This window comes from Thermobia domestica, chromosome 13, assembly GCF_964235325.1.
Source record: "Thermobia domestica chromosome 13, izTheDome1.hap1.1, whole genome shotgun sequence".
NCBI lineage: Eukaryota > Metazoa > Arthropoda > Insecta > Zygentoma > Lepismatidae > Thermobia > Thermobia domestica.
This window is the reverse complement of record NC_137466.1, coordinates 158,000,873-158,022,503: the sequence shown is the minus strand read 5'-3', so window position 1 is coordinate 158,022,503 and position 21,631 is coordinate 158,000,873. Positions and strand designations below refer to the sequence as shown.

At 36.3% G+C, this 21,631-nt stretch overlaps 1 protein-coding gene across 1 annotated transcript; it reads right to left on the bottom strand.

Moving 5' to 3' along the window:
- Positions 1-217: 217 nt before the first annotated feature.
- RpL37A (ribosomal protein L37A) lies at positions 218-19,081 on the bottom strand. The gene is made up of 3 exons (XM_081736745.1): positions 18,927-19,081; positions 7,282-7,410; positions 218-412 (listed from the first exon to the last, which is right to left on the bottom strand). The coding sequence occupies exons 1-3, from the start codon at positions 18,927-18,929 to the stop codon at positions 266-268; spliced, it is 279 nt and encodes a 92-aa protein (XP_081592871.1). The 5' UTR covers positions 18,930-19,081; the 3' UTR covers positions 218-265.
- Between the last annotated feature and the right edge of the window lie 2,550 nt (positions 19,082-21,631).

Here is a 21,631-nt window from a genome sequence, read left to right as displayed (position 1 = left end):
ATAGTGTGTGTCTCTTCCCTTTAAAAATAATATATAAAATAACCATGACAAATTTTTAAAGCTCGTCAATTCGGTTGTTCTCAATGTATTTCGCACATTGCGTATCTCGCCCAAAGATACTTTCCACGAAGACTGAAACAGATATTTACCACCCTGGAGTTGGTATCGATACGTTGGAGAAAATATAACTTTATAACACTGGTAATAAACAAAACTATTATTTTTGAACGATTCGATTTTATTTAGCACAATATTATACAAGTCCTTATTGGTCCTTCACTTCCCTTAATCGTCTAACGGCTGATCGTACTGATGCGGCTGCAGTTGTGCTGTATACCCAAGCACCGCCAGCTACCGTCCTCTTGCATCGCTTACAGGACCAGATGCCTACACAACTCCTTTTCATTGCGTCCTGGAATCACAAAATAAGATGTCATTAACACAAAGATCACTGTAAACTACCACAAAAAACAAAAATGTATTCATGAGGACTGTAAGACAACCGATATAGTGGATAGTTTTGAATTGAGTTAAAGCTATACTATTTTAATAGAAAAGCCGTCCGGAAAATATTATGAAAGTTCTTTTGAATTTAACCTTTTCTGAACGGCTCAGGGGCTAAGCCAGCAGTTTAAACCTCCATAGCTCGGCTCCTAATTAATCTAGATAGAGGATTTAGGTGTCTCTCTCTTCAGGAAGGATGAAACTTTCCAACGGTGTGTATTTTATTCACATCGGGGGTCCCGCAGCAGAAGTGTAGGGGGAAAATTTGGATGTTTTGCTTCCACCTCCCTCTCAGCATTTTTTTTTGGGGGGGGGGGCGACTAGTCCCTAATTGTCACAGAGATATAAGACATACTTCGTTGGAAACCTTAAGGACACAGATTCCAACGAGGTAATTTTTGTGCTCTCCGTGCCTAACCCCCAAAAAAGTAAGTCAAAAAAGTCGAGAAAAATACACTTTTCGAAGTTTTGTGGGGTTATGGCAATACCGTTATTTGTCGTACGCAAGGGGAGGGACATAAGTTAACCTTGTTGTAATCTGTGTGCCTTGAGCTTCCCAATGAGGTATGGCTCATATCTCTGTGACAATTAGGGGTGTCGCAAGGGCTGTCAACGTCATAGTAGATGACAGTCTATCGAAAAATATACGGGATGGTTTACGTACGTATGATGTTCCGAATTTTTCGCTTCGTTGTAATATGGCCTTCGTATTTTGAACAAGTCACCAATGTCTGGAGTAAATGTGATAACTTTTTTTTCTTGCATATGATGAATAACAGCGTTACCATAGTCCAAAATTCGAAATATATATATATTTTTCAATTTCTTAAAATTTTCTTCTTCTTTTAAGGGTTGGGCACGAGTGGCACAAAAGTTCCCTCGTTGGAATCTGTGTCCCATAAGACTTCCAACGATGTATGGCTTGTATCTCTGTGACAATTAGGGATACCGCAAGAGATGCCAACGTCAGAGCGTACACATGAAAATATTTTTTCTGAGTATGACAAGTAATAGTATTGTCAGCCTCTCACAAAGTTCAAAAACTCTCATTTTTTAAAAATGGGGTACTAGGGCCGTCAATATAAAGGTCTACGATTTTCTTGAAATCCCTGTCCGTCCTGAAAAGGTTAAAGATAACTGACAATTGAATTTAAAAAGTTTAAATTTCTTAATTTCAATTATATTAAATCATGTGCCACTCAACAGCTTTTGTATCTACAAAATAACCCCAAAAAAAGTGCTGCCATTACGACTCATTAATCATGCGCTCACAAAGAGGAAACGAAATGACGCACATGCCTGCCTAGCGATTGGTAAGTCTGACCATCGACCTTCAGTAATGCAGGTACGTTGCGCACATACAACAGTCATACCTTGTCCAGTGTCGAGGAGAAATGGAGGTATCGAAGCAGCTTGTTGTATGACTGGCCTTCAGCTGCTGCATAATAGCAGGCGTTTGGGGAGGATGTCGTGAACAAAATCACCACCAGGCATTGGTTCCAGAAATTCCGCTCGGGAGATGTGAGTCTTTCGGATGAATCTTGCAGTGGACGACCACGTGTTGGATTACGAGCCCCTGAAAGCAACCATCGGAAAAGGCAGTGGTCTAACGTGTGATGAACTAAAAGAAAGGTTCCATGTTTCCGCTGTAACAGTCAGACTGCACCTGCATGGGATAGGTAAATTATACAAGTTAAGGAAGTGGGTACCCCCACATTGTCGGCAGCCAAGAAGGACGAGTTATAGCCTGTTTGTCCTTGCTCACTGGTGACGAAAAATGGGTCGGTCCTGTATGACACACCCAAGGGTACTAGACATTGGTTGTCGCCACTTGACTGTTTCTCACACCTCAAAATCAACTTTGCACCCAGTAAAATTATGCTTTATGTATGATGGAACTATCGGCAAGTGGAACATTACTAGCTCCTTTCACTTTATCGGACCATCACTGCTGACCTGTACTCTCAGCAGTTGCAAAGTGTGTCCCGTGCGTTGCGGCAGAAGGAGCCGACATTGGTGAATCGCAAGTGTGCTGTTCCTGCACGACAATATAAAGCCACATGTGGCAAAGAGGACCTAGGAGACCCTTCAGCAACTTGACTGGGAGACAGTGCCATACCCTATAATATTCACCGGATCTTGAGCCAACAGATTACCACCTGTTTCATTTCCTCGATAACCACCTCCGTAGGAGATTCTTCACAAATGAGGGAGACCTGTGGAACACACTTACAGACTTCTTTGCATTCACGACCGCCGAACTGCTCTTTGTTTATCACTGCTCTAAAACGAGAACTTTTTTGGTTACCTTGTATTTGAGCTGTCATTAATCCAAGCACTTTTGAATAAATTATTTAAAAGATTTATTTTTAATGTGATTGGATACATCACGGTCTCTAGGTTTACATCAAGATGAAACCTGAGATACAAAAGAAAAGAATGTAGTCCATCAAGATCATTCTCAAAATTGATTTTTCCCTATATTCTTACATTTTTCTTTCATTGGACGTTAAGTCCGACACCATGTACAATGAAATCCAACTGGGACACTTTTTTTTTTTTTTTTTTTTAATGAGAAAAAAACCTCTACTGGTATCTATTTATTGGAACCCATCTACCCTGGACATCCCCATCTATCCTGCATTTTGAATACACAAATTTGAAACCAAGTTGGACACTTAAAAAGAGACACCACAAAGGTATAAAGAGAATGAATCAACCTACTTCTGGGATAAGATTACTGGAATTTCGACAAGAGGTGATGAGTGAAGAAGAACCACTGCCTATTTTCATGAAAAAGCAATGAAACTCCGAGAATAGGGGGACGTGGGTCGGCAGTAGCCAGTTGTATTTGGTGTGAGAAGATTGGTTGAAGGCGTGTGGATGAACAAGTTACAAAAGAAAAAACAAACCCTCGTACTTGACCTCTTCACAAAAAGCCAAATTCTGAAAAACAGCCCTAAATTGCAGATAGAAATGTTTCTTCTGAATATTGTTTTCGTGTCTGTGTGCTATTATTCAAGTGTTGTGTGCAATGAGCTGCTAAGGTATGTACACTCGTGTCCAAAATGATTGTCGCATATCTATAACTGTCTTCTAGTAAGAATATAATTTGATAATAATTTTGTAGGGTACTTTTAATACTGATACTATGTGTATAATTGTGAAATGTATATTTGTGGTAAATTTCATAGGAAAAGAATTATAAAACGAATTATAATTACGAACATTAGAATGAGTAAAACAAAATGTTGCTAAATGGACAATAAAGTTTTATTTTCATTTTATTGTTCTTATGTACTGCTCTTTTGACATGAAATTTGTCATATACACGTCTTTGCCGATTATACATATACTGACATTATAAGAAATACCGGGCAAATTCCTTATCAAATTCTATTCCTACAACAACACATTTATAGACATGAGACAATAATTTTGGACATGAGTGTACGTACCGTTATAAACTGCACTTAACAGTATGTACCCTGTATAGTATTGCAAAATTCAAGTTTCTACATGAAGATATTGTAAAAGTATTGAACATCAATATGACGTATGAGTATTGTTCTGCACATAATAATAGTGTACTGATGCACGTAGTAGTGTAGTATGATTTATTGCGTAACATGACTCATACAAACCTCTATCCCTTTTACCTTGGACACCCCTCTGACTTAGACAGTTCTCGAAAGAATTGCACTATGCAAATTGGAAAGGTTTGACTACTTAGTTAAGACTAGTGTTATCTTAAGATAATATTAAACTAACTAACTAACTCACTCACTCACTCACTCACTCTCTCTCTCTCTCTCTCTCTCTCTCTATATATATATATATATATATATATATATATATATATATATATATATATAGTTTTAAAAATGGCGCCCACGGACCACAGAGCATTATTCTTAAAAAAAATGTATGTATTCGTATACCTTTCGACTCCTCGTCTGGAGAAACAAATTGCATTATGTGGCAACGTCGGAAATAAAGAACCATAGATTAGATCCACCAATCTATCAAACAGTTACATCTATTCTTTCCAGATGGCAGCTAAAGTCGATATTGATTGACATTAACATCACATTATTGTAGCAACAGATTCAGCTGCTTGTTGTGTTCGTAAAGTAATGCTAATGTCCCCAAGTTAATCTACGACGTTGCCACATTGTGAAAGTGATTCCTCATTGCGGCTGAAGGAGGTGTCGGAGGACGTACCATCATGTAACATTTTCGCTTTATTTTGGTCTGTAGAATAGTGCTCTGTGGTCCGTGGGCGCCATATTTAGGACACCCTATAAATCTTTCCTTCACTTTTTCTTTCTTTTTAAGGGAAACTACATATTCGCATTATTGGAAAGTGAGCACAGTTACACCATCTACAAGAAGCGGTCATGTTTTGCGGGTAATCATTAAAATGGGTCGTAAGAAATGTCAATTTCATGATAAAACCTTTTGCATTGAATGTAGCTTAGTGTGCGAAAGGACAAATTTAGGTACAAAATATAATTGACTGCTCACTAGACATTTCAACAAATATTAACAAGATAATCTACGCCGGAAAGTAAACTCTTGTTGAGTCATATATTACAATGAGATAACTTCTAAACGACGTAAGTATGGGAAGGCTTATACAACAGATATAAGCAAAAGCTGTACGAGATAGAAAAAAAAAAAGTTTACATGCATCTACCGTCAAAACAGGACCCACATTTCTCTATTGAAATTGAAAGCGAAGAGAAAAAACAGTAACAGCGGAATGCTGTTTACTGATAGGAATTCAGCGTACCCAGATCTATCCTTACTCTTCTACTGAAATCGAAAGTGGCCAATTTAATGAATTCCGGTTTAATATTAAATTTCTTTAGAGCAGGGATTTTCAAATCTTTTCCGGTGGCGCACCAGCAAAGCATATTTATTAATACCACCATCAGTAGTCATAACACTAACACGTACTATTGGTTGAAAAGCCCTGACCTAGGGTTAAAAAGACGAAACTACACTCGACTCCCCACTCCCCCATAACTCAGTACCACCAAATTCGCGTTTTGGGCAATTCACCTCACTCTTTACAATTTCATCCTGTACTAATCCGTGTTTACGGTAACAACAAAAGCAAAAAAGATGTGGTTTAAAACTTCTTCCTGTGTCGATGTAAATTCCTTGTATTTGTAGAAATTGTGCGAACTTCTAACAGGAACTTGAAAATATTGCTACAATCTAAAAGGAAATCAATCCAGCATTAAAAAAAGGTCACTTTTTCATAAGTTGGTCAAGTGTTTATTATATAATGAAATACTTGTCTCAAATAAGAAGCAGGCATAATTTCTACAAACTAGCACAAAATTCCGGAAGACTCAAAAAAAAAAAAGAGCTCAAGAAATTTACAATAACGCTGAACAGCTTCTCTTCTTTACTATTCATACAGAACAGTGAAGATGAAATTCTGAGATGAGTTGCTTAGATTTGCTGAAGAAGTTGCGAGGGTAAATCGAAACAGGCCAGATATTGGCCTTAATCGTGCACCAAATATCAGACAAAGAGTACATTTAAATTATACACATATCGTCCCCAGAAAGCAGAAAGATGCTAAGTGCCAAACTGCAAATTTCTCAGAAGAGCATAAAAACGAATGAAATACTAATTAATTCCGATTCTTTCTTTCTTCTATAGAATTCAGTTTTCACTGCAGACCAGTGTTCGAAGTGGAAGAAAAGAAGAGGCGGTATGTTTTATTACGATTTTGACTCGGCATACCGGCTATCCAAACGTTGAAATGCAATGAGGATATGTTACCTAAAAGATTGCATTTTTATTTACACAATAACTGAAAACCATTGGAAAGCTTCTCTGTAGAAAGGGGGAATAGAGAGACTTTGATCCGCCGCCAACAACTTTCTGAAAAAATAAAAAAAAAATGTTCCCTCATGTTGTATTTTGGAGAATTATACTCGAAAATGCACAAAATCCGAAGATATTAACAGTTTCCTGCGGGAAAACTCCAGCTTCCCCCCACTCGACTGTAGGGTATTCCAAACCTCCGGAAGATCCTCCCCACAGCAGACAACCCCTAAATCCACACATGCTCAAAACACGGCATTTATATGCATTAATGAAAGAAGAAGACACACATACATACATAACGAAGAAACAATTCAATGTGGTACATCAAAATACAAACTATATGAACTTTGAAGACACTTCATTTTAAAAACAAGACAGGAAAAGATAACAAAAACGTCGGTGTTGTCAACTTACAAATTATTCTTATATAAGAAATAAAATCTTTTTACATGCATAGCTATTCGTCAATTACTGTGTATAAAAATGGATTTATTCAAGGTATTTGGCATCTACTTTCCAGTGACGATATGTTTTAATCACTCAAAAACCAGAGACAGTATGCCTTCATCAATGAAAAACCAGAAGCGGTATGGCATACCGTCTCACTTCGACCACTACTGCAGACCTTTCATATCGTCTCCTTTCTGCGAACATTAAACATGAAATGGGAAGTCAGAACATACACTTAGTTGGAAATCAAGAGAAGTGGTGCTTAGCACCTTTCTGCTTTCCGGGGGCGATATGTTAAATTCATATCCTAAATAATAATTACAGTAAGACCAATATCTACTCACGAAACGTAATAACTCGGAAATACTAAAAAAATTCCGTTGAAGGTATCTGCATAATGAAAAACATTACAAAATAGCGAAGCGCTTTTTTTTTTTTTTTTTTTTAAATAACATTTATATGCTTATAAATTCTTACCTTTCCACAAAATGTGCATGTGTATTTCGCATGTTGTGTTATTTCCATTTTCTTTACGGTCTTTCTTAAAGAAGCACCATACCTGGTGCCGTATTTTCCAACAATTCCAACCTTCTTGGTACGCTTCGCCTGAAATTAGAAGTTAAAATATGCTAAGAAACTACTATTAAGAAACGCAATACAGATATCTCTGCCCAGGACACGAATTTATATACCATTTTTACAATACACACACAATTATGTATTTAAGATTGAAATACGATTATCATTAAATCATGCTTTAAACTCATTTTTTCACCAGATACTCATGTTTTGCAATAACAGATTTTAGGCAAACTTGTTAACTAAAGCCTAGAACTCCACAAACGTAAGTAACTGACGGTATAGCAGCGAGGCAAAATATTCTCAACAGCTAGCGCTACGATCATACTCCATTCCATCGTATTACGATGCGACGACTTCTCTATGCTAAGGAACAGCATTTATAGCGTCTGAAGGAGGAGCTCAGTTCTTTAAACGAATGATAATTCTGATCAAAGCATCTACTATTTAATAAATATCATTATAGTTTCGGCAAAGTATCAGAAAATGTGTCTGATGAATGCATAAGATACTTTGCCGAAACTGTAACGATATTAATTAAACAGTATATCTTTGGTCGGAATTTGTCTTCTATTTTATACAAGAAGTTCCAAAGCTAGAATGAGTGGTATTTTTTAAACATTGTTAGCAAATAAGAAGCCTGCGGTGTTGCTGTCTTTGCACACATTTAAGAAATGTCTCTCTTTAGCTACATTCTTTTATCACACGGCAACGTCGCTCATAGCCTTCGTTCCAATCGCCTAGCCTCATGCCAAGTGTGTTCAGTCTTTAATATTATTTATAATGTGTGCAAACTGGTCCGCGTCAAGTCTACGGGAAATTGAGGGAACAGTGTGTATAACCGCGCAACTTCTTTCATTGTATGTGTTTTCATAGTGTCCATGTACTGTCCAAAGTGACCCACATTTGGTGTAAACATCCCGAGGCATGTGACACCCTAAGAGATCATCACTGAGCGGACCACTTCGCAAGTGGTGGTATCTTGATAATAGACTGGCATCATGCAATAAGTTCGTATACATATTCAAACACTTGCCGGGACACCGTAAGTAGTCAGATGTGATTCCGCAACGATATTATACTGATGTCGTAAGTGATAGAAGGTATAATTGTTCCGGAAAAGGACAGATAGCGTAATGGTTAACCCTTTAAAATTCCGCCTTTTTAAAGGTAAATTATAGACTTTCAGGCAAACGGCTACAGCATCTTTCCTATTTATCGCTTTTTTTTTTTTTTTTTTTTTTTTTTTTTTTTTTTTTTTTTTTACAACAGAATATCCTTTCAAACGGTGCCATTTACATTTCCCTATCATGTTACTGAGGTGGGAAATTGAAAAAAAAAAAAAAAAAAAAAAGGACCTTTCTCTGATTATTTTTTTTTTCAAATTCTGAGCCCCTCTGGAACCCCCTGTGTTCACGCAGAGGTCTGAAAATCAACTAAAAAATACAAAGGGGGTGTATTAAATCTGTGTACAAAATTCGGGAAAAGTATTTACCAAGAATCCCCACAATGCCCCAGATTACCGCAAAAGACCTTGATCTCAGGTTAAAAAAAAAAAAAAAAAAAAAAAATTCTGAAAGACCCCTATTTATCCTAGTCATGTTTTGTACCTCATTCTCTTCAGAATAGAAGAAATTTCTAACGGCACAATTCACATGTCTCCATCATGTATCTGAGGCGGGGAAAATCGGGGAAAAAAATGGATTTTTTGGTTAAAATATCCCTTCTCTTTACCGTTTTGCCCCAATGGACTCCTCCTGTGTTAACGCAGAAATCTTAAATAATAATAATAAAAATGCTACTTGGTGGACTGAATGTTTGTGCAAAATTTCAATTTTCTAGGTGCAAAAGTAGGCTTACCATAAAATAATAAAAATTAGCCTAATCAAAACATTTTTTTTTTCTGGATCTCAGGTAAAAATTTCCTGAGACACACTATTTACCCTAGGATCACGGTTCGTCCATTATTCTCTTCAGAATAGAACTGCCTTTTAAACCATTCACATGTCTCCATCATGTGTCTGAGGCGGGAAAATCGCGAGAAAGGGGAATTTTGGGGTAAAATATACCTTTTTTCTTTACCTTTTTGTCCCTCTGGACCCCCCCCCCCCTCTGTGCTAACGCAGAGATTTGATAAATACTACTCGGTGGACTGAATGTTTGTGAAAAATTTTAATCTTCTAGATGTAAAAGCCCGCCAAAAAATAATAAAAATAGGAGTAACAAAAAAATAATAAAATAAAGTCATGACGTTATCACCTCCTGTCTCGATGCAGAGAGGCGTGAAACCGTACGTAACATGTTCTACAATGCCTCTAGACTTGAGAGAAAAAAAAAAGTAAGAAAAGTTTTATTGGTTCTTTTTTAATCGAATACTGAAGACTACTTTGACAAACAAAAATAGGTACTAGAACTCCAAGGGGTTAAGGCATCGGCGCAATAAAGATGGAAACTCAGATTCGAATTCACGGTTTACGGTCGTGTATCTATATTATGAAATTGAAAGTGACTATGTTTATGACTTTAATCTCCTGAACCAAATAACCGATCTTGATCCAATTTTTAACGTAGATGCGACTCTGGCCTGGGAATGTTTTTATCTATTCATTTTGACAGTGGAACTTAGGGGAGGAGAAAGTTATAAAAATAAATAAATAAATAAATAAACACTTGAACCACCCGACCGATCTTCATAAAATTTTCAACGAAGATGAGGTTTGGGCCTGGGATGGGTTTTATTTCACGTTGACGGAACAACGTTGGGGAGGAGGAGATACATAAAAATCAATATAAATAAAAATTAAAATAACTACGTTTGTGACTTACTAACTCTTAAACCACCCGACCGATGTCAATCAAATTTTGAACATAGATGAGGTTCGGGACTGAAATTATTTTTATCATATCACTTTGACGATCAATTTAGTAGAGGGGGAGAAACACTTAAAAATGATCGAAAATAACCAATATTTGTGTCGAATCTATAGTTTTCGGGGTCACTGAACAGTGATATTTCCAAATTCAGCCCCGCACATTGGGGGAGATACATAAAAAATGACCAATATTAGTGTCAAATCCATAGTTTTCTGGGTCGCTAAAATGAACAGTGATACTTCTGATCCCGTTTAAATTCAAATTCAGCACCACAACTTTCGGGAGGGAAAGGAAGTACAGTGAAACCTGTCTTTAGCGGAATCGAGCGGGACTTGCAAAAATTTCCGTTAAAGTCAGGTTTCCGCTTAGAAGAGGTAGACCTTTCCTTTCTTTCTTTCTTTTTCTTTTTTATTTTTTAAATACATGCTTATAAAGGGACATACTGAAAAAATATATTGCTGTACGTACATTGTTCGATTACAGTACTTCTTTCTTCTACGAATAAATACACAAAAAAACTAAAATGAATACAAAATATACTATGCACACGTTATCTTTATTTTTCTAATAGCCAAGCAGGGTTTTCTGTGTACATTGCTGCTTGACTTTCCGCATACACTTTAGCGTGAGAAATTATACTAAGTGAATCAGAATCATTTTTCCGTAAAGTAAATTTTTGCAGTTCCTTTAAACTTCTGAGAGCATTTTGATATGTAATTATTCTACTCGGTATCGTATTCCTCTTCTTCCTCTATCTGGTTTTCTTCTTTCCGACATTCCTTATGTTTCTTGATTAAGTTGCGGGGATTAAGGACAATTTGTGGGGGTGAATATGAGTAGTGGTTGGAGAAGGTAAACACTGTCCAGAAATATTTAACAAAAGAACGAACATTTTATCGCAAACAGTGTAAAGTATGTCTCACAGAATGTCTAAACATCTAAACGCTGTAGTCCGGAACTCAGAATTTTCCGTTAAATGTTTATTTTTCTTTCCGTTGTCCGCGTAACACAGTTTCCGCTTAATGAAGAGACTTTTACACATTTTGTTCTCCAAAATTCATGGGACCGTGAAATATTTCCGTTTAAGACAGTTTTCCGTTTAATAAGGGGTCCGTTGAAGACAGGTTTTACTGTATATATATATATAATATATATATATATATATATATAAATTACTAGCAGCGTTCACCCCGCTTCGCTGCGGTCACCCCGGAACGCAATAAACGTTGTTACTTAGATAATTTTTACTTTTTCGCTTTCAAGTGATATGATAAAAACCATAGAAGATTGCATTAAATGTTAACATTATATCGCCTGTCATTTATGTTAACCCGCCCCGCTTCGCTGCGGTCACCCCGGAACGCAATAAACTTTGTTACTTAGATAATTTTTACTTTTTCGCTTTCAAGTGATTGCAGTAAATGTTAACATTATAGCGCCTGTCATTTATGTTAACCCGCCGAGTGACACGGTCATGCGGGTTGCATATAAATACGTTTATTTTTACCTATGATGATCTAACAAAGGATTTGTACGTTATGGACACTTGAATGGTCAATTATCTCAAGACACTGGTAATTAAAAATTAAAGTGATATGATAAAAACCATCTAGGGTCCAAATCCTAATAACCCCCCAAAAATAAAAGAAATTGGTTCAGCCGTATTAGCGTGATGAGGGAACAAAGGATTTGTACGTTCTCTTTTATATATATAGATCGAAAATGACCAATATTGGTGTCGAATCCAGTTTTCGGGGTCGCTGGATGAACAGTGACACTTCCGATGTCGTTCCCCGCAACATAGGGGAGGGGGAGTGGGAAGATATGTAAAAAAGATCGAAGATGACTAATATCCCTTTGGGGATCCTATGGTACAATTTGTACCATATGCACTTTTCATGGTACATTGCGTTATTTCTCTTCTATTTGAGCTTTTTCGTCCGGGTTTTGTTTTCCAAGTCCAGAGGCCTTGTAGAAGACATTACGTATGGTTTCAGACCGTCCTGCGTCCAGACATAGGAGGTGATGACGTCATAAGTCAAAAATTTATTTTCTCATTTTCTAAGCCTATGTTCAATATTTTTGGCGGGCTTATTTTTCTACGTAGATTGAAATTTTGCACAAACATTCAGTCCACCGAGTAGTATTTACCAGATTTTTTTGTTCCGATGTCAGTGCTAAAACAGGGAGGGAACCAGAGGGGAAAAGGGGTAAAAATAGGGATTTTTTAACCCCCAAAATCCCGTTTCTCGTCATTTTCCCGCCTCACATACATGATAGGACCACGTGAGTCATACCGTCTGAACGGCCGTTCCATTCTGAAGAGAACGAAGGTCGAATTATTATTCTAGGGTAATTAGGGCCGTCTCAGTGAATTTTTATCCAAATATACTTCTGTATAGGGTAAAAGTGGGGCATGGTAGGGAAGTTTTTTCTGGCGGGCCTATTTTTTCACGTAGAAGATTGAAATTTTGCACAAACATTCAGTCCACCGAGTAGTATTTACCAGAAGTTTTTTTTTCCGATTTCTGCGTAAAAACAGAGGGGGTCCAGAGGGGCAAAAGTTGAAAAAAGGGAAATTTTGCCCCCAAAAATCCCTTTTTCAGAAATTTCCCGCCTTAGATACATGATGGAGACATATGAATGGTACCGCCTGAAAAACAGTTCTATTCTGAAGAGAATGATTGGCGGATTATAGTTTTAGGGTAATTAGGGATGTCTCGGGAATTTTTTTTCCCTGAGATCATAGTGTTATATGGTACTTTGGGGCACTGTGGGAATTTTTGATAGAAATTCTCCCGCCCTTACTATTCTAGATAGAAACTTGAAATGTGGCACACACATTCAGTATACCAAGTACTATTTCTCAGATTTTTTTTAGATGGCTACGATCACACGGGGGGGGGTCCAGGGGGGCCAAAGTTCGAGAAAAAAAATTGTCCCTCCGAAATTTTCACTTTGACATTTTTTTCCCGCTTCTGGTATATGGTATGAGCACGCAAGTGGTACCATTTGAAAGCCAGCTCTATTCTGAAGAAAATGAGGTATGAACCATGATCCTAGGATAAATAGTGACGATACAGTAGCTGCTTGACTGAAAGTCTAAAAAATAGCCCAAAAAGCCAGGATCCGGAAAAAGATATTAGTGTCAAATCAATGGTTTTCGCGGTCGCTGAGATGAACACTTCTGATCCCGTTTAAAATCCAAATTCAGCCCCGCTACTTGGAGGAGGAAAATGTATAAAAATGATCGAAATGACCAATATTAGTGCCAAATCCAAAGTTTTCGGTCGCCGAGATAAACAGAGACAGTTCTAACGCCGTTTTAATCTAAATTCAGCCCCGCAACTTGGGGTAGGGAGATAAATTCAGCCACGCAATATGAGAGAGAAATATAAAAAATGATCGAAAATGACCGAAATTAACGTAAAAGCATCTAAATCGCGCAAGGAATTTCCAAAACCTGATAACAATCACTTTCAATATAATCATCTTACTTGTATTAATAATATACTAACAAAAAGCTCAAAAACCCAGATAGGTACAACTCGAAAAAACCCAGAATGTTTTTTCGGGTTGGACCCATTTGGGCGAACTCTGTCCTAAATCCATTCACAACTTGCAAATCATTGTAGATCTTGGAAAAATAACTTTACCGTTGGATTTCTCTTCGAACGAGGATGTTGTTAAATATTGTCAGTGTTCAGGCAGAAGTCACTAACTACATAAACACACGAATGGAGTTGAGTACGAGGACGATATGCAAGGTGATATATACGACCATATTATAAGGCTAGATGTAGCAGTTGGCATTATTATGCTACGGATAATTACACTTAGCATTACAATTTCACCTGCTACATCTAACCTAACAATGTAAAACGGCGTGTACGGTATTTCACCTTGAGTATCGTTATCGTACTGGAAAAAGTACTTACCTCAATATGCTTTTTAGAGTTAGCAACTTCTGCCTGAACGCCGACAATACGTCACACGACCACGATGCCATTTGAAATAAGCTGATTCCAATATGGCAGCCACCAAGATGGTGGAAAGGACCTCAACCACGTCTGTTTCCCCCTTCTAAAATCATTGATCTCAATTGACTTCGGATCGACTGCATTTAGTTTCTCAAATATTTAGCACGGTCCAGATTTTTGGTCACACACTGTATACTAGCTGTACAATGCAAATGTTTTTTGTTTATAAAATGGTAGCACATTGTACATGTTTATATTTAAATTTAATCCTTTATTGATCAAGATGCTTAAAAAGAAATAGTAGTAAGATCATCCTTGTTTCGTCCAATCATTGTGAAGTAATTCTCTGGATCACTGTGACCGCCCACTCTTGTATGCAGCAGAAGAATACCGTTCTGATATTAAGTAACTGTCACATGTGAAAAACAGATTGGAAAAAACGCAAATATCAGAAAAACTTTGCTTCCATTCTTAATCTCACATCACACTATAAAGAAAACCTGAAATCCTCTTATTTTAGCAGTTTAAAAAGGAACATCATTTAAATTGTATTTGGTATTTACTTAATTCAAGTTAAAGTGATCTAAATAAAAAGAAAAATGATTTTCTTCTACCCTGGGATGCACTGTGTTCCATAACGAAAGATACATCTGACAGGTACCGCAGCGTACCTGGTCCATACGGACACACTCCCGCGCAAGACCATCAGCTTTGACGTTCCTTTACGCGGATTACAATCATTCCATTTCAGTATCCACCTAGCACAGGTTGGTTGGCGTTTTTACAGTATTTATACCGCTAACGGTTAACGCATCAGCAGGAACGCCTGGCATCAAGTGCAGATGATGTTTGGTACATTCTGAGTTCTCAGTTTGCAAATTTTGTGCTATTATCCTAAACCATAAGTAAAGATTTAACACTTACAAAATCTCTCATCTTTTTTCGTCAGTTGTGGTCAATATTCGAGTGTATCCCCACTGTTATGCCGTAATTCACTTCCGCTCAAAGGTTAAGCCCTCCTACAGTGAGCCTCAACTCCCACAAAAAGTAACTCGTAAGGTACTAATATGGCATTTCCTGATGAAACTATATTAAAGCCATGGGGTTACAGAAGGAGCCCAATTCTATACAATGTACAAATTTTACTAACGAATTATAAGCAAAGAGAAGCACGTTAGAATAAAGTAAAACAGAGTAGGTTAGATCAGACTTAGATTTTTCTTTCTTGCCCCGGGTTATTATGGGGGCCCAAAATAATAATAAAGTTTACAGAAGAAATGAGTTGATATTATATAACGGTAATTGCTGTTCGGTTCAAGATTCGAATATCGTACACAATTTTTTAAAAGTCGTGTCCGATTTATACAAACCGCCAATGGAAATTTTCTAACCGAACCCGAAGATACCTGTTACCTAAATTTAGCGTTAACAAAAAATGTATGTCCTAGCCCCTTCTGCAACACAATGCAATGGGGTAATAGTTAAGAACAGCTACTTCTCATCTCCCGTGCACGAGGATACATCTTACTGTTTCACTACCTAAACACCCTAAGTACAAGGGCAAGAACTCAGTCTATTACCTACGTTTTAACATCCTAGATAATCATTGAATAATTCCTGAAAGTATGGCGTTTCTCGTCCTTCCCTAAATGGGAAGTACGGCTCCTTAACTATAACCTGCAATGGAATATATGGTTGTCTAAAAACTTTATTCTTGGGGGGGGGGAAGGGGTGCGTGTTAAGTGGTGTATCTAGAACGACAGCATTCGTCAGCATGTATTATTCGGCATGCATGAATTATTCTTTACCTGCACCATTTAGATATTTTAATCAAAGGTGTTATAAACTAGTCAACTTTTTAATTATTTATATAGGTTAGAAGAAGAAGTTATATATATTTTTAAAAAAATATATAATTATATAAATGTTTTGTATTGATTGTGTATCGATAGCAACTAAATACAGTGTGTGGTAACATGGCTGTAAGCAGCCTAGATACAACTATACAATAAATACATTCGAATAAGCAACATTTGCAGTTTTTGTGCTAATTTAATACGTGTGCAACTCACTTATTTGTACTAGGAACCAACGTTTACATTATATATCCCTCGACCAATTTTAGGAAATTTACCAGGTGAATTGAAGAAATTTATTTAAGTTTGTGAGGAAGAATGAGTGAAAGTCACGTAAAGAGAATGGTAAAAGTTAAGAAAGTGGTTGTATTTGTTGGTTGTTCTTTGATATTGTAAGCGGCACTGTATGTGGAAGCGGATGGACTATTTCGCGGAGAGGTAAACTTGTTATAGTAGCGCGAAAGGCAGTGTAGAAATGGCTTGGGTATGTCAAGGCTGTGACAGATTGTAAAATGTACAGAAAAAAATTGGTCAAATCTTTAATTTGCCCATTTCATGCCGAGAACAGAACCCAACCAACCCCTGCGGGGTTTCTAACCCGTTCCTACTACTACTTATACTACGCATCCGCATAGTAAAACCGAATGCCTAATGTAACGTTATCTAACGTGACTTAATGTAATCCAAACAAATATAACCAAATGCAGTACATTTTGGTACTTTCTTTCGATTTTCAAATTGGTCTGGCGATACAGCAGTAATATCTTATTTGGGGGGGGGGGGGGCAGTGGATGAAATGGTTAGAGAAGTTGCATATGTCATCAACTTTTAACGCATACTTTGTTCTTCAAACGTATCGACGATGCATGATTCAATCACGTATGTACAGTGGCTCAATAAAGAAGTCGGACACATACATATTCACACATTCAAGAGGGAATAGACATTCGACGAGTAGGCTTCAAAGAACAAAAAAATATATTTTAAGCACTCTATATTATTTACTTATGGAAAATAGAAACATCAATGACTAAACTCAATTTCATGACTACAAAAAATGATAATACAGCTAAAATCCTTGTTAAAAAAGAACTCGGACAGTTAGCACCACTCTCTTTCTTTTTTGGGCTTAATAAGGGAATTTCCAAGAGTTTGTCTACTTGACAGTTTTAGATGTCCAAAAGAAGCGAGTTGAAGCCGCACTATTTTTACGTGGATGAAACTGTGTGTTTAAAAGTTAAAATGGGAAGTCAACGTGGGCAAACATCTTTAGCAGTAAGAGAGCTGTTTCAAAAAATATATAAAGAGGGAAAAATCAGTTCGTGATACTGTGAAAATAGTAGATAGGTCACTGTCCACAGTTCATAATATTATTAGACGTTTTAAATCAACTAAATCAGTGGAAAATACACCAAACAGTGGTAGATCTAAGGTGTTTTCAAAGTCATACGAGAGATGGATTGTACTATAGGTTAATAAAAACTCCAAAACAAGTGTCCTAAATTGGCCAAAGAAGTATCAGAACATTAAGATAAAAGTTTGCATCCCGAAACAATAAGATTTGTTTTAAAGGAAGCAAGTAACATGGAAGAGTAGCCCGTAAAATACCGTTCGTAAGCAAGTGCAATAGCCGAAAGAGACTTAGTTTTGCAAAAGCTTATAAAAATAAAGATTTTTCGTTTAGGAGCACTGTGTTATTCGCGGACGAAAGTAAATTTAATTGGTTCCGCTCAGATGGTTAATGTTACCTCTGGCGAAAACTTAATGGAGAACTCAGAGCGAATAATCTACGATCCACTGTGAAACATAGAGATGGCTCGGTAGTGGTTTGGGGCTGTATGTCCTCTGCTGGTCCAGGTAAACTTTGTGTAATCGATGGTATTATGGACCAAATAAAGTATTTAAATATTCTGAAGCAAAATTTGGTACAAAGTGCTGAAATATTGGGAATAATAGAAAACTTCCATTACTACCAGGATAACGATCACAAGCACAAAGCACTCAATGTGCGTTTGTGGTTCCCGTATAATTGTCCGTATGTGCTGGAAACACCTCCGCAATCTCCTGATATTAATGTTATTGAGCACTTATGGGCTTATTTGGAAAACCAGTTAAAATATCATACTATTAGAACAAAGGAAGACTTGGAATCAGAACTTCAGACTGAATGAGCAAAAGGTGATCCTTCCTTCTGCAAAAAACTTGTAAAATTCATGCCAGGAAGATTGAAAGGGATCGTGAAAAATAAAGGATTGACTACAAAATATTTAAAATATCTAATAACATTCTAAACTTTTGCTACAAATTAAGTGTCCGAGTTCTTTTTTGACATGGATTTACGCCATGTTTTCACTTTTTGTAACTTTTATAGTCATGAAACTGAGTTTTGTCATTGATGTTTCTATTTTTCATAAGTAGATAATGTAGAGTAATTAAAATATATTTTTTGTTCTCTGTAGAATACTCTTGGAATGTTTATGCCTCATGGAATGTGTAAATATGTATATGTCCGACTTCTTTATTGAGCCACTGTATCATTTCTGCTGATCTACAACTTGTCAATCTGCACATTGATTTTTTTTTTAAAATTTCTTCCCAACTCATATCGTGGCAAAAATCATAATAACAGTATCACGAGAGAAGTTTGGAGAATTTAGTCACACTTCATGCCCTTGTAACAAGAGTATTTTCACTGTTCTTAATGGTTTCATTAATTATCTCGTAACTCTAAACTGCTACACTTAATTTAACATGTACAAAAACATTATAAGATGATTCTACACTGCTAGATTACATTCGATATATTAAATTATACATATATTCTTATACTCACCATCTTTCTTTATTTTCGGAACTTTCCCGACAAGAGAGATCACGATCACTGTTGCCAATACTTGTTACTGGATGCTTATTTGTGTTCTATTGTAACCAGTGCGATCAACTTGGTTCGTTTAATGTTAACCCGAATTACGAATTAGTGTTAACTCAGAAGCTTCAAATATATTAAACAAATATGTCTTTAAATATAAAATTATCTATTAACGAAATATTAAACTCTCTTGCTTATGTAATTATGAACTTCTTTCAGCAAAAAGAGATAAATATAAAATAAATACCGACTATTTGTTATACTGTTATACAATAATACATTGCGTATTTAGTAGATATCTAAATATACCGTCAAATTTTTTAAAAAAGTACTTTACTTTTTATGCTCTAAATGATTCCCTAAGACATTCTGTACATTTATTTTCTTGGTTGTCCAAATACTTGTGTACAGATCAATAGCTTAACTAAAGATGCTTGGGCCTTCACGCGAAAATGTCCAAAGGTCCTCCCCTCTTCCCATGTTTACGAAGACATGTAAAATTTATGCACGAATAAAAAACATATTTTGAATTTCTGATTATTCATCCTTACATTTATTATTATTATTATTATTATTATTATTATTATTATTATTATTATTATTATTATTATTATTATTATTATTATTAATAATAATAATAATAATAATAATAATAATAATAATAGTAGTAGTAGTAGTAGTAGTAGTAGTAGTAGTAGTAGTAGTAGTAGTAGTAGTAGTAGCATTTACGTGCATTGATTTTGTTCTAATTGTTACCAAGCAAGAAAGTAAAATTTATTTCAAATTTAGCTTAAAATTATTCAATACTAGTCTTCTTCTACCTGGGGACTTCGCTACTCGACTCGCAAATTTGCTCTGCCTACGGCCTCCCACGCCACATTTCAGGGGCGAATCCAGAACCGACTTCTAGAGGGGGCGGTGGGTTGTCATGCTCTGAGGCGCAAATCTGTCTTCAACATTGGGGGGGACGGTTAAGACGTTCCCATATATATATATATATATATATATATATATATATATATATATATATATATATATATATATATATATATATATATAACTTATATATATATATAAGCGATGTTCAAAATATTTATGAAGTTGAAAAACAATGCTGTGAAGGATCAGGGGAGAAGAATTGTCTTCAGTGACGTATTTAGGAGGCTATCGGGTTCATTTTCCCCTCGAAATAATTTGTTAGTTTTACGCATTCCACGCACAACAATAATCCTTACCATTTCTAAGAATGTCATTGGCTTTCCATGTTCTTATACTCTTTGTTCAGAAATAATACTGTATTTGTCAAATTTCATTCCATGTAAGAACTGCATCCTTAATTGTTTTTTTCTGTCATCCTTTCTATTTTTCTGTTTCTTTTTCTTGACGTTACTACTTTCATTTCGCCTATCATACTTTATCGACCGTTGTCAGTTGTGATTCAAGTTCAATGTGACCAGAATTTTCACTTGTGAAAACGGGACGCATACGAATCGGCTACGGAGGGAGGGGATATCTGACTTTCAGATTGCATTTTGGGACTCAGCAGTGTTCTCAATTTACAAAATACACAAGTAAGAGTGATAACACACCGTTTCTAACTTTATGTGTACCACACAACAAATAATGGTTCCCGATTGCAAGTTTTACCCAACAATTCTTTTAACTATTTGAACACTCAGAATTCCCACTTGAACCACGAACACTATATTCCCATTTGAAAATTCAGAAGTTCTAGACACGGCTGAACCTTGGCAACGAGTGTTGGTACGGAAGAGAGTAGAATTTCCATTGACGATTTACATTTTGAATAATAATTACGGGACACCTAGGTCATTTTTACTTAAAAACGGGACATTTAGGCGTCCCGTTCGAGAATCAGAAAAAAACGGGACAACGGTTGGAAAAAAAGGACTGTCCCGGCCAAAACGGGACGTCTGGTCACCTTGTTCAAGTTGGCCGTCATCGGTAACTCCGAAACTAAGAGGAGTTGATAAGAGAAACTAGTCTTCCACACCAACATGCGCGGATATCAACATGACAGGACTTTAGTTATTATAACAAAGGAACAATTACATCGTTTAGTTATTTTTAAAAGAAGGAAATGTTTGAATTAAAGAAAATCAAAACGGGGGAGTAATTAGCCCGGGAAATTAGGACGGCCAAGAGGATGCTTTCTTTTTCTTGTATGAATAGAATAAAGGGTTAGATTCACTTCTAAATTTTTGTATCATATCATATAGGATTTATCGATCTGTAATTCTTGCCATTATAACTTTAATTTATGCATAAATTAAAATATATTTAATTCTCAAACTCAGGGGGGCAATTGCCCATTTCCTTCCTTGTGTTGGACATAGCCCTCGAAAGAAAATCCTAAATACGCCATTGGTTGTCTTCAACATTGGAAGGTGGGCAGATTTGAGGCTTATTCTAGATAAGGGAGATGAAACTCATATTACAGTAGATGAATCTGATCAACTGTTGTAGAGTATATTATATATTAGGTGATGTAGATGAAGTAGTAGTACATATCAGTATTACAAATCACTACCATGAAAACATTCTGAAATCTGAATACATGCATATTTATAATTGGTATGTTTCTAATTAGGCATCCACAAAGATCCACGTTAAAATTGTTTTATAGTAATATAATAATTAAATGACGA